General features: G+C 40.2%; 1 protein-coding gene across 1 annotated transcript in view; it reads right to left on the bottom strand.

Moving 5' to 3' along the window:
• The window catches only part of PTCHD1 (patched domain containing 1), a 331,170-nt gene extending 318,919 nt beyond the window's left edge, over window positions 1-12,251 (bottom strand). The window contains exons 1-2 of the mRNA XM_073565832.1: window positions 12,170-12,251; window positions 10,497-11,948 (exon numbers count right to left, since the gene is read on the bottom strand). Coding sequence (XP_073421933.1) covers window positions 10,497-10,925 — 429 coding nt within the window. The 5' untranslated portion in view covers window positions 10,926-11,948; window positions 12,170-12,251. The remainder of the gene's footprint in view (window positions 1-10,496; window positions 11,949-12,169) is intronic.
• Between the last annotated feature and the right edge of the window lie 2,405 nt (window positions 12,252-14,656).

Here is a 14,656-nt window from a genome sequence, read left to right on the forward strand (position 1 = left end):
TTATATTTCTAGTTATATAATAGTTTTTGGACTTTTACATACACATTAAAATGTGTCTTATTTAATCACAGAGATGCATAAGTATTACGTTACATGCTGCAAAGCCTGAAATGGTAAGGTTATATTACAAACAGTTTAATGTAATCTATTCGACAGTAAAAAAGAGCAAGGTTGACACGAAGGTCTATATACCCATAAATACGATGCCAAGCGGGGCTGACATTTGGTGAACATTTGTTCCTGGCATAAACTATAAACAGCAGTAATTTTCCACTTTGATGATACAGTCTCTCCACTCCCCCCATTGTAATGCAAGTTTCTTAAGTAAAAGCAATGCAGGGCCATAAAAAAGGGCTAATAAACATAAAAGTTGTCAAAGTTACAAATGTATTATGGACCAAAGACATAGAACTGAGAATTGTTAGGCTATGTGCACACGCTGTGGCTTTTGCTGCGGTTCCGCTGCGGTTTTGGCCGCAGCAGTTCTGCAGACAGTGTACAGTAACATGTTATCCTATGGGATTTACATTCTGCTGTGCACACGCTGCGGATTTTTAACTGCGGAAAAGCTGCGGTTTTGAATCCGCAGAAAGAAATGACATGTGACTTCTTTTCTGCGGATTCTGCTGCGGTTTACCATCTCCTCCATTGTAGAGGTGATAAACCACAGGGCAAACCGCAGGCCAATCCGCAGGTAAAACCGCAGGTCATTTTACCTTCGGTTTTACCTGCAGTTCCGCAGATAAAAAATCCGCAGACCAATCCGCAGCGTGTGCACATAGCCTTAGCTTTGCAAAATATATGAAATTAATGAATATCTCTCATTTTAACCCCTTAACGACATCCACCGTCTGTGTATGGCGCAATTTAGTAGCGGGTGTATTGAGCTGGGTAACGTGGTGAGCTCGCCTCATGCTCGGCAGGTGATGGTGGCATGTTACTGCCAGGACCTGCCTCTAACAATCGTTAACCTGTTACTGTAAGGAAAACGACACACACACGAGAGGACCGGGAGCAAACGGATATCCCCCCGCCATCACCAATCTGTGACGGAGCTTACACAGTCACAGACCCCTTACCCTCAGGTCGGCCAGTGAACTGCACCTAGGATAAGTAGTCACCGGAGAGGCTGCCCTGTCACGTACTGGTTATCGGGGCACTCTGCAGGGAGGGCAGTATATATATCACCAGTCCCAGGCTGGGAATATATATGTACACCTGCCAGGAACCCACAGTAACACCAGAACGGTATTCTGCCACCAATTCCTCTTGAGATATAAGCCTGGACTGTTAACAAGCTTATATTGGGTCAGAAACCAACCCCAGGTAGCATATAAGTACTTGCCAAACTAACTGGCATGGGAAATCGGGTTTCGAGATAAAAGAGCAGCCCATAATTAACTGATATTTTAATTGCCGAAAGGCACACTAAATACTACAAATATATACAGATATTATAGTCAGAGGTACAGATAAAAATTATGGTACGGGTTGGGATAGCAGTTAGCTGTATGCGTCATGTTACCGTGTCATATAGCATGTGGGCCCCAGGGAAGTGCTCGAGTCCACAAGTACTTCCTTAGTTCCTGGTCCATTTCTACATGTAATGTGATGCGGCTTCCATGGTAGAACAAAGACAGGGCTAAAAGTGTGTAGCTAGCTTTAAACCCTTTGCGCACCCCCTCTCATATTTGCCACCACCCATCTGGGTTGGACTGAGTTCTCCTCCCTTGATCTCCTGGCTGAAATAATTCCCAATATCTAGGATGGGTCATAACTTCCTAGTGGGAGGTCCAAACTGGACGACTAATGTCTCAAAGGGTTTGTTGGGGCTGGACTGATACAGAGTTCAAACTTGGGTCAGCTAAGTGGTTCTGGAGAGCCACCCTGAGATGCACAGTACTTTCATAATCCATCTCTTGATGTCTGTGCCAAAGAGTCTAGCGTTCTCCCTTAAAGTAAGCAGACTTGCTCAAAAGTCAGCAGGGGGTCCCAGCTCTGCTCCTCCTTGCCTCATTAACACGTGGCTTGTAAGGGTCCCGTTACATTTAGCGATGCACCAGTGATCCTGACAATGATACGACCCATCAGGATCGCTGGTGCATCGCTAAATGGTCGCTAGTGAGCTGCCAAACGGGCAGATCTCACCAGCGATGCAGCAGTGGTCGGCAGTCGTTACTTACCTGTCACACGCAGCTCTGCTGATGTCTTCCACCTGCGTCCATGCATCGCTTGTCGGCGCCAGCAGGAAGCCGGCGATGAGAAAATGGACCATCCCGTTCTCGGGCGATCAGCAATATCCAGCGGGGGGGCTGGTCGGAGGTAAGTGTCACATGTAGCGAGATCACTAGCGATATCGCTGTTGTGTCACAAAATAGGTGACGCTCTAGCGATATCGCTAGCGATATCGCTATGTGTAAAAGGCCCTTAAATCACTGAATATTTGGCAAAGATTCCATTCTTTGGGGATTGTATACAAGGGTGGGGGCCACATTCCAGGAGCGGAGGGAGATCCCTGGATAAGCTATGGGCTGTAAATTCTTAAATCCCAAAATGGAGTCTCCCTCGTCCCTCACAGTTACTGTAAATGCCGTTGACAGTATTATCAATGCATCGGCATAGGGCATGTCATTCTATGCCCCCATCAGCACGCCCATGGTGTAATCACAGGTCTTCAATGAGTTGCTATGACAGCCAGGGGACTGTTGAAAATCTTTGTGCTTGCCATTATGGAATTCCCTTGATATACTGCCTCTGGTGGGGCTTCAAAGGAGACTGATTTTTCCTATATGTTGTGGCATCACTATATATAGTGTGGCATAACTATATAATCAAATGTTCGCAGCTTTAAGTCCTCTAAGGGGGACTAACAAATACAATGAAAAATTAAAAAAAATTACTAAAATAATTAATCCGATCAGTAAATGGAAAAAATTTAAGAACATAAAATTTGAATTTTTTTGGTAACTGCAATACCACAAAATGCTGTAACAAGCAATCAAACTGTTACATCTATCCCAAAATGGTATCAATAAAAAGGTTGTCTCGTCCTGCAAAAGATAAGCTGTCACACAGCTCCATTGACCTAAAAATGAAAATATTATTGGTCTCAGAAAATGGTGACACAAGTATCCAAAAAATTTTTGGAAAATGTTGATGTTTTCTTCACAACTAAAATAATAAAAAACTTGACATGTTTGGTATTGCTGTAGTCATACTGATGAGAAAAATCATGCTGCAAAGTCATTTTTACCACAAAATATATGCCGTAAAAACAATTCTCAAAAAACAATATCAGATTTGCTTTTTTTTCTTAATTTTACTGCTGCACTTCAAATTTTTTCCTCATCTTTTAGTACACAATGTGGTAAAATGAATGATGTCATTTGGGGTAGCACGGTGGCTCAGTGGTTAGCACTGCAGCCTTGCAGCGCTGGAGTCCTGGGTTTGAATCCCACCAAGGACAACATCTGGAAGGAGTTTGTATGTTCTCCCTGTGTTTGTGTGGGTTTCCTCCCACATTCCAAAGACATACTGATAGGGAATTTAGATTGTGAGCCCCATCAGGGACAGTGATGATAATGGGTGCAAATTGTAAAGCGCTGCAGAATATGTTAGCACTATATAAAGATTATTATTCAACAGTACAACTTGTCCAGCAAAAAAACAAGCCCACATATATCTACGTAGACAGAAAAATAAAATAGTTATTATGGCTCTGGTAAGAAAGTGAGGAAAAAACACAAAAATGAAAATTGGCCCCATTGGGAATGGGTTACAGGTAATTTGCAAATTTTGGTACTACATTATTAAAAGTTCCCTGACATACTGTAAGTAGTCAGATGCATGTCTACAGAGTGGAAATCAAGGGGGAAACTTAGATTCTTTGTGGTGTACCTGTAGCTGTGAACAGATTTCTTGGGAATTTTATTTTCTTAAGGCTTCTTTGCTCTGTGCTTTGATTCTTTAACCCCTTAATGACTGCCGTTACGCCTTTTAACAGAGGCAGCTAAGGATACTTATTCCTCAGCACCGCTTTTTAACGGCGCTAAGAAATAAGGGTATAGCCCCCCTCTGTGTAGGAAAGTTGCGTCTCGGCTACCCGGGTAGCTGAGAATCCAGAGAACATGATTTGGGTCGGTTTTTACCATCCTCAGTGTTGCAATCGCCGTTATTCACCGAACAATGGTGACTGCAAAAAAAATCTGATTTTCCATTTATTTTTCTCTCCTCTGATATGATCTAGCATATCAGAGGTGAGAGAAATGGGGTCCCTGAGACCACCCAGTACCTCAGGTGTCCCTGGACCCTCCAGCTCTGTCCCCAAGACCTCAGCATCTTCTTCCGGGAAGAAAATGGTGGGTGCATGCGCAGTGCACCCGCCAAAATCTGCCAGAGACTTTTCCAATTTGATCACTGCGATAGACCCTATCATAGTGATTAAAATGAAAAAATAGTAAATCAAACCCCCTTTATCACCCCCTTAGTTAGGTAAAAATAATAAAATGAAAAAATGTATGTTTTTCCATTTTTCATTAGGGTTAGTGTTAGGGCTAGGGTTAGGTTTGGGGTTAGAGCTAGGGTTAGGCTCGGGACTAGGGTTAGAGCTAGGGTTAGGGTTGAGCTAGGGTTGGGCTAGGGTTAGGGTTGGGGCTAAGGTTAGGGTTGAGGCTAGGGTTGCGGTTAGGGTTAATTGGGGTTACGATTGTGGTGTAGGGGTTATGGTTGTGGTGTTTGGGTTAGGGGTTAGGGTTGGATTTAGAGTTGTGTTGGGGTTAGGTTTGTGTTGGGTTTAGGGTTGTGTTGGGGATATGGTTGTGTTGGGTTACGGTTGTGTTGGGGTTTCGGTTGGGGTTTTGGGGTTAGGGTGGTGTTGGATTGGGGTTAGGGTTGTGGTTAGGGATAGCGTTGGGATTAGGGTTGGGATTAGGGTCAGGGTTAGGGCTGTGTTAGGGTTGGAGTTAGAATTGGGGGGTTTCCACTGTTTAAGTACATAGGGGTCTCCAAATGTGACATTGTGCCCGCCTTTGATTCCAGCCAATTTTGCATTCAAAAAGTCAAATGGTGCTCCCTCCCTTCTGAGCCCTGCCATGTACCCAAACAGTGGCTTTCCCCTACATATGGGGTATCGGCATACTCAGAAGAAATTGCACAATTTTATGTTCCATTTTCTTCTGATACCCTTGTGAAAATAAAAAAGTTTCATTCCAAAGTAATTTTTTGTGAAAAAAGTAAAATGTTCGTTTTTTCCTTCCACGTTGCTTTAGTTCTCGTGAAACACTTGAAGGGTTAATACAGTTCTTGAATCTGGTTTTAAGCAACTTGAGGGTGTTACTTTGGGGTATTTTCTGTTATATTGACCCCCAAACTCACTTCAAATGTGAGGTGGTTTTGTAAATTTTGTTGGAAAAATGAGAAATCGCTGGTCAACTTTTAACCCTTATAACTTCCTAACAAAAAAATATGCTTCAAAAGTTGTGCTGATGTAAAGTAGACATGTGGGAAATGTTATTTATTAACTATTTTGTGTGATATGACTCTCTGATTTAAGGGCACAAAAATTAAGTTTAAAAATTGCAACATTTTCAAAATTTTTGCCAAATTTCCATTTTTTCATAAATGAACACATGTCATATCGAAGAAATTTTACCACTGACATGAGCTAAAATATGTCTCGAAAAAGCAACCCCAGAATCAGTGAGATCCGTTGAAGCATTCCAGAGCTATAACCTCATAAAGTGACAATGGTCAGAATTGAAAAAATTGGCTCTGTCATTAAGTACAAAATTGTCTCTGTCTCTAAGGGGTTAATGATAGAAAAACAACAAATATTAAGGAGTAGTTAAAAGCATCAATTTTCTAACACAGGAGCCAAAGTAAATTCAAAACTTGAAATCTATGTCATAAAAATCTAATACACTGTAACACATAGGGGGGTGGATGAGAGAGATTTGTTTTTAAGGGGCAATATATTGGATTATTTTGGCAATTTTCATACAATATATTAACTACATAGCTTACAATGATAGTGTATCAAAGGGATATAGCAGAAGGCCAAGCCTAGACGAGAAGGAAATATTAAAAAAAAAGAAAACAAAGCTTGAATATGTAAAACGAGGGCCTAAATTGACCCAAGTTTCTCCTAAACTCTTATAGTTGACTTAAAGCTTTACCAGAACTTGCAAAACTGTACATAGAAAGCAAATTTATTACATTAAGACTTTCACTAGTTAATTTTCATGGAATTGTATATCATTACTACTATTCTTTCAATGGTGTGGATGCATCATCATGTCAATGGTTTGCTGTAGCGGTCAGTTGTCCACATGTCAAGGAATCATGAGCAATGGAGCAACAGGGGACTGGTAAGGTATTATAACTTTTCTTACTGTATTTTAGACCATTGTCAGCCGGTTGTAAATTATTTCATGGAAGTGGAAAACCCCTTTCATATATATGCAGTATGTACACATTGCAGTATCTCACACATCTTTTAATATGGCAAATTTCACAAAGTTAAATAGCACAAAATCCTGGTATTCAAGACCACTGCCCCACATGAAGTCATTTCTGTGATTTAAGGGGATAAGTGTAATAAGCACATTGTGAGCAGTGCTTTTTGCTTTAGTTTGTGAACACGTAATCTAGATTAACCTAAATCTGTTGAATTTTTTTCAGTTTACTGCACATCTGCAGTAGCTTGACCGAAGTGTGGCTTATGTTAGATCTGAATGAACTAAATGTCTTGTAACCTGCATAATGTCATGATGTTGTTTCACTTAGTTAGCTTTAAAAATGAAGAGAACGCATTTGGATTACACCAGTATTAGGATTGAGGTGATTACGTTTAAATGGAAAATGAAAAAAGAAAGAACTGACATAAAATGGGCATCCGGGTGGGCAGTCAAGATTGTGATTTAGTCTCATATTTCTAGCACACAGATAAAGAAGTTCCAAAATGTTAAATTACCATTATCCTGACCAAAGTATTCTTGGGCCTAAAACTTGGAATCATCATGGGAGATGACTACTGTTTTTAAAAATACTTTTTTGATACAGATAGATATGTTGTGCAACATAATAATTTGTCCCCAGGCTAGCCCAAAGTGTCTCTAGATGTAAAAAATGGCATCATACTGTGTATTGATTTTTTCAATAGGATGATTTGACTTTGGGTTACCGATATCACACCGGCAACAGAGAGGAGAGGGATTTCTCACATCAAATTGAATTAAAGGAATTGTTCAGTGCCAACAAGTTATCACCTATCCACAGGATACGTAATAACTTATTGATCGTTGGGGGTCCAACTGCTAGAACCTACATCGATCAGCAGAATGGGGCACTTTTATTCATGTTAGAATGGAGTGGAAGTGCACTTGTTCAACCACTGCGCCATTCAATCTATAGAGCACTGCACGAAAAAACGAGCGCTGAGCTCAGCAGCCCCATAGGGAATGAATGGCACAAGGGTTGAGCATGTGCACTGCCTCCATTCTAAAAGAGATAAAAGTTCTGCTGATCGGTGCGGATGCCAGCAGTCGGTCCAACACCCACCAATAATTTGTTGCCTATCCTGTTGATAGGTAATAACTTGCTTGCGCCAGACAACCTGAGGGTTTTTATGAGCATAAAAATGGCATCAAAGTTGGCAGACATTCACTGCTGACTAGAAAAAGTTTAGAATCGTTAAGGCTCTGTTCATATTTGTGTCAGGAGGCTCCATTGCAAATTCCAGTTTAATGTGATGGCTGAAATAATGTTTCATGCATCTGTATTTTTCTTGTAAAAATGGTGGATTCTTCAGTGCAGACCCCATTAGAATTCAGTCGTGTAATGTGGGCACGAGTGGTAGCCAGCACGAGTGGTAGCCAAAACATGACAAAGCTGCAAGAGAATCTACTTTAGGTATGAACAAACGCCAAGAAGAGAGTACAGGAAAGAGCTTTCAATGACTACAGGTCACTGGTCCCACAAGATATATAAAAGTGTTAGCGTTTGTAGTGAAGAATTGTGTTAAAAAGCAAGAATTAATATATGTGCAATGTTATAAGAAAAAGTAGGGATATATAATACCTCGGAGATCTACCTCAGAGATCAGAGACCCCACAAAATACTCGAGAGTTCTGTGTGTTATAATCAATCATTCATTCACTCATTTACTCATGATTTCTGATTATATTCAGGAATTCAATACATTTTTGAAGGTTTCACAGTCCACACATACAGAAAACATATAAGGGAAGAATTTCTGTTTTTTATCAGCACACACTATGTTATTTTGCAACAAAATACAAGAGGGGGCAATTAGGAAACTGTCTAAAAGTAAAATTGACCATTTCTTATATTGCCTGAGGAAAATTAAACGGTGCAGTGATTGGTTTCTATTGGCAACAAAGACAGTTTTTCTTTTAGTAACTTTCAGAATGGTTCAAAGGCCTCAGACATAATAGGGCTGCTAAAAAAGCATGAGGCCATATTGTATCTTTATATGCCTTTTGATTTTGAGTTTTTTTTTGTGAGACTCAAAAAGGTTTTTTCTGAGACTACCATCTTTATTCTGGGTTATTGAAGTCCAGCTGGCATTCCACCGGTTGGCTGACTTAAAGTTCTATGGCGCTTCCATTAATTGCTAGTTGTAGCGCCACACATTTTTTGCAGTGTAGACTTGTAGTGCATATCACTACAGTTGCTTTCAGTTTATCCTTATTTTTTCAATACATTTTTCCCTTTTTGTCCTGCAGTTTTCTTTCTATCACCATACATTTGCGGAACTTCTCTGATTTGTTTTATCCTATGAGGACTTATGTTGCGTCCATTGCTATCAATCACCGCTCACGCCATAATGTAATTTTTCATTTATTTCCATCATGCTTATTTAAGAATTTCATTATCACAGAACTTATTGCAGTTTAGCTTTGGAGGACTAAAGAGAATCAAAAGAAATAGGGTTCTAATGTATAGCCAAAAGATGGATCCCAGACAGAATCAGGCTCTTTATTTCTGCCCAAGATATTCAGTTCACTGACATTTTACTTTTAGTTTTAAATGTAATTTGGTAAAAATGGAAGTTTTCCATCTCAGGCATACTGAACTACAAAAAAGTGTAAGATAAGTTTTGGGTGCAGAAGATGATGAAGTGAGCAAAGATTGTGCATATGAGCCAGAGGTTCCCAAAAAAGCAGTAGGATATTAGTTTTTTGGTTGTACATGTACAGAGAAGCGTCTAAAAAAGACCTCTATCTTTTAAGAAGATTAACCCTCTAGCCAGATAACGTATTCCGTGACAAGTTTTCAGTTCCACCATAAATTACGCATCATGACCATTGTTTTTGAGAAGATATTCTCTAAAAAAAGCATTTCAATGCAATTTTAAGTGGTCTTCTCAAAGAAATGTTATTGTAAAATGATATTATATTTTAAAGTACAACAACCCTGTAGTAGTCACTAATACAAGAGACAAAGTCAATGCGTGAACTGCAACTGCTGTACACGTGGAAGATAAATTGCTAAATAACTGCAAAAAAAAATTGGAAATTATACCAAAAAATGACTCCTAGCAGACAAATTGCTGGGATAATCTGCTCTGCTTTTTATGGTTTGTACATACAGTAATGCTCTACATTTTTTAAAATAAAACTCTTGACAGAAAACACTTCAAACTGTAAAAAGCCACATCAGCTTTGATTTTGATTGTAATGTTGGTGCCTCAAAGTGGTTGAAGGATTTGATTTCAACTGTGTCTTGGCTTCTGTTATCAACTAAAGCCACAATGCTTTGCTGCCACCAGTAACCGCCAGACCTCATTAACTTTCCACACAGTTACATTTGGAATTTAGAACAGAGCCTCCAAAACAAATATTAACAGATACGGATTTAACGATTCAAACTTTTTCTAATCAATAGAGGTCATATACCCATTTTCATTACAATATTCTTGCCCAAAATTACTTTGGGCCAACCTAGTGTTCAATAACATTGTTTTTCAATTTAGACCAACCTAGTGTTCAATAATTTTATACTTTGGGCCAGCCTAGAGTTGAATAATTTTGATGAATTTATCTATCTTAGTGGTGTAATATCAATGGCTTATAGTAATTAAAAAAAACTGTTACTTATCAAAATCAGTAAAAAGTGACTATCCACCCACTTGACGCCAATTTTTACATCTTGTCCCACTATGGGCCATGGCATGTTGTTTCTATTTTGCTGTCAGCTGTTTATAGGGAACCGCACGCCAATGTAATGTATTATTACAATACATTTTGCACATTAATGAACTAGTAAAAAACTAAATATATTTCTTGAAAAGAAACTGTTGAATAAAAAAACAACTTAAGCCCTGCAAAAGAAACTGGACAAATATAAAAAAATAACTTCAGCAACGTCTTTTAATCTGACATTGTTGCTCAGCATCTCTAGAGAGCAGTATTAATATGCTAAGTAGATCTGTGCTAACAGGTGGTTGGAGAAGCAAGCCTATGCAGCATAATTACCTTCAGTATGAGATCCGTGTGGTGTTGGTCCAACATGTTTGCTCTCCTGGATGATGTTATGATGACTCTGCCATACCTCCCAGGTGTTTGGAGATCAGAGTATAGACGGTGTTTTGATCGATTAACTGGGAATAGACTATCCACCAGGTTCCTCTCTATTTTGGCTAGGCTGTGTTTAGGGGCCAGCAAATATTCAATGTTCTCTTCAACCTTATACCTGCTAAAACTAGCACCCAGCAAGATTGAGATCAGTACTGGGGCTGATACAAAAAACACTGGATGGCTAGCAATGAAAAAGCCCAATCTTGAAAAGCACGATCTCAGCCCCCTGTGCAAAGTCTTCCGCAACATCCTAGTGCAGAGGAAGCTAAGGAGGGGGAGAGTCACAGGCTGTGATGTGAGGCTCTCCCAGATCCTGGCTAGGACCATCAGGGATAACAAACATGCGGAGAGACTCCCTAGTCATAGGAAACCTCAACATAGACTTAAAAAATGCTGCTGAGAGAACAAAGCTAATAATAGGGTGATGCAACTGACAAAAACATCTCTTTATCTACCTCTATCACTAAGGCAACATTTCTGTGCAAACTATGTGGTTTGGTTGAAATATCATTTTTTCCTCACTTTGCAATGCCTGGCAGACCAGTGAAGCCATGTACTTCAAATTCGAAGTCTGTAACCCTTTGGTTTTTAGATGGGTGTGCTAGTCTAGAAAAACTCATCAGGCATTCAGAAAACAATCTTCAAAGTTGTATTTGAACAGTCACATCCACTGCTGTATTTACTCCCAGGATGAATTGATTTTTAATTGCTCATGATGAGGAAGTGATGTCTTGAATATTTTATGCTGTGAGGAAAGCCAGTCTTTAGCAGCTGAAACATTTTTTTAGGATCAGGGTCAAAGCAGATGATTTACTTGACCATTGTGAAGACAGAAGAAAAGAAACCAGACAGCTGAATGAAACAGGATGAATGGTTGTGTCAATGAAAGTACAATCCACTTTACGTAAGTCCCATTGCTCTGTCTCCTTCTGTAGCAAGAGGTAGAATTTCTACGAAATGCAAACAAATGCTACAAGTCAAATGAATCCGTCTGACGTGATATTATTGATAGGATGCATTTAAAAGTTGCAGTGTTCTTCTCCTTGCAATCCTTGTCTTATATACCGTCGACTACTTTGGTGAGGTCTCAGCCATAAACGAGAATTTGTGAATTCCATCATTAAAGAGGCTTGATCATCGCATAGATACAGTTTTGTGTATTTCATTGGTCTCAGGCAATTATATAGACTGTCAACACATGACTGGAGAAGACTGCAAAAATCCTAGCAGCCGGAAACATCTAGGCTATTCCCAAACCTCTCTATCTCTCTTGTAGGCAGCTGCAATCTCCTCTTAGAGTAGTCCTCAGGAGCTGGCATTTTCACACGTTGAAATATAACCAGTTAGCACCTAAAATGAAAGAATACAATGGTGGCAAACAGATAGATGTGAAATGCATGGGTTTAGACATAGCCCTGACCACCACCAACCCTTCCCCAAACACCAGTGTCTCAGGTTTGCTACTTAGAAAAGGACTACTCAAATGCACTCACAAACTTACAGCTTGAGGGAAGTATATGCAAAAGGATGATTGCATGAATGAATAAATGGATGAATGAATGAACACTCACATCAGCAAATCCCAAATAATAAGATATAAGCTCCATACATCAGGAAGCTGTCTTCTATTGCAGCATGATCTATAGCTCATCCCTATCCTCCCCCCTCTCCAGCCACTCCTCCCTGAATCAACTGCCACAAGGGCTGTCCCTCCTTTAAGAGAGCTAAATAAATACAAGGAGAGGGAAATAAATCATCACAAAATACTTTGAGAACTGGCACCAGTACCCTCCACCCCCATGCTGAATGCACACTTTTACTCACCTTACCACCTTACACTGCCACCCCCATCTCAGGCTCCCCAGTGACTGCTTTTCCATGGCTCTTGCTGATTCACGACAAAGAGAATGCCAGGATGACTTGTTTTCTACAGCCACTAATATATAGGAAATGGCAAACAAACGCAAACGGACGTGCCATGGGTGGTTAACATCACGTAAGCTCAGCCTAGCGCTAGTCTCCAAGCAGTGATGTGATAACCCTGCAGTGAGATTCCTCATTTCGAAGCAATTACTATTAAGAAAACTGGGAAGGGCTGATCCTACCCAACGTCTGTTATCTGAAATCAATTATAGGAAGGATCAGTATATCCTACACACTGTGCCGGGTGGCACGTCGTCCGTAGCATGATCGAAATGTTGGCAATACTGATGAATACATTGGCAGCCTATTTCTTCAGCCATAGCCTCTAGTCTGTAACATGTAAATCAAAAGGGGAATGTGCTACTCTTTCTTTGTCCTCAGTCATGCTGAGAAGCAGTGAGATTAGCAACAGGCTTTAATGCTGAATGTGAAGCTGCAGTCTGCACAGAGAATGTAGGTGAAGAGCAGCATCGCTCCATGAATAGTTCTCAGCATTTACACGAACATAGCATAATAGGAAGACAAGTACCTACTAAAATCCCATAGCCACAGGAGAGCCGGGTGCTTCATAGCCTGAAGTATATTTATGTTTCCTATTTCTTTGGAATATTTGCAAATTATCTTATTTGATTTAATGCTTTCCTTGATGTTTAAAAGCGTGAACTTCTGCCTATTGCTAATTATAACAATGGTCTGTTTAACTCTGAAGCATCACCATGCTCAAAGAGGCATGGTATAGAATCGCTGATGCATGTGCAAAAACAGGTCATGGGGGAAATTCAAGAGGCTGAATTAATCACTACTGACTTGGACTTTTGACTCTGGCATAGGTAATGTAGAGGAATCGTTGGTATTTAGTGATATCATTTGACATTTTTTTTTCTCCTCCAGTTGGCAAAAAAGATCACAGTAAGGCTAGGGTCACCCGACTGTTTTTCTCCCAGAAAGTCATTACGAACATGCTAATCACACTATGGCCAGACTGTGATCCGATTTTCTTGGACGTAGATACACACAAAAAAAATTCTCCATCTTCTCCATTCTGTCAGTCTGGAAAATCAGACCTCACTCGAATATTATCTGAGTGTGGTCCGATTTTTCCCGGAAACCCATAAACATGAATGGCAGAGTGCAAGTCGATAATCGGATGCAACTCGTGCATGCTGCGATCTCGGTACAAGGAAAAAATTGGACATCTGCATGGCCTCAGTAAAAATGAGGATGAGTGCTTTCCCTCAAAAGGATGGATAGCACTTGTACAATTGTTACAGTCATCTGCTTGAGCCCGAAATCTTCAATAATGGGTGGTATCGTTGACTCTCCCAACTATGAGAAGAGATTAAAGCAGAGGTTACACCAAATCTGAAGCATCACTATTAATGATAGTGAATATAAAAGGTGTGCAACCATATGACTCAAAATACGAAAACACAAAAAAGTGACAGCTATCACTACATCAATCGGCACAAATCACCAAGCTAAAAATGACAAATCAGTCATGCGAAAAAAAAACACAAAAAGGATCAGACTTACCTCCTCAGTCATCATTTAGAAACATGCAGTGACTACTACAGATCAGGGTGATAAAAATCATAAATAGGAAGGATGAAACTCTTCTTGATTCATCCTAAAAAGATGTCTCACCTTCTTAATGGGGTTTCTAAAACTGGACAACCCGTTGTTGCTAGCTCTGCATCACAGAACAAAATAAAACAAAATGTAAAGAAGCCTGACATGTTCCCAAACACTATCAACCTGCAGATATAGGCACTGGCAGACACATACAAAAAGGGGTCCCTGTGCAAGAACAGTATAAGGGCCCTTTGCAGCCCAGTAGTTCATCATAATGTACAATTCCACATGTTTTGGACATGGAAATGGCCCCCCATACCTCTTGGAACTCTGTGTCACAATCCATTTTCGGATCTATGGCAGAGTCTGGACTCTCTTATATGAACCGTTTTCCTTTCGGCCCTTGGGGGTTAATATGGAGTTTTGCTCCCAGTGGCCGCTGGTGTTACTACAACTGTAGTTGGTCTGCTGATGGGTTTTCCCCCCGGTGGCTGCTGGTGTTACTGCATGTTTAATGAGTCTGGAGACCACTCCCTATATAAGGTCAACTGGTACACCAGCTA

The sequence above is a fragment of the Dendrobates tinctorius genome, unplaced genomic scaffold, assembly GCF_039654945.1.
Source record: "Dendrobates tinctorius isolate UK_male_01 unplaced genomic scaffold, ASM3965494v1 ptg000016l, whole genome shotgun sequence".
Lineage (NCBI taxonomy): Eukaryota > Metazoa > Chordata > Amphibia > Anura > Dendrobatidae > Dendrobates > Dendrobates tinctorius.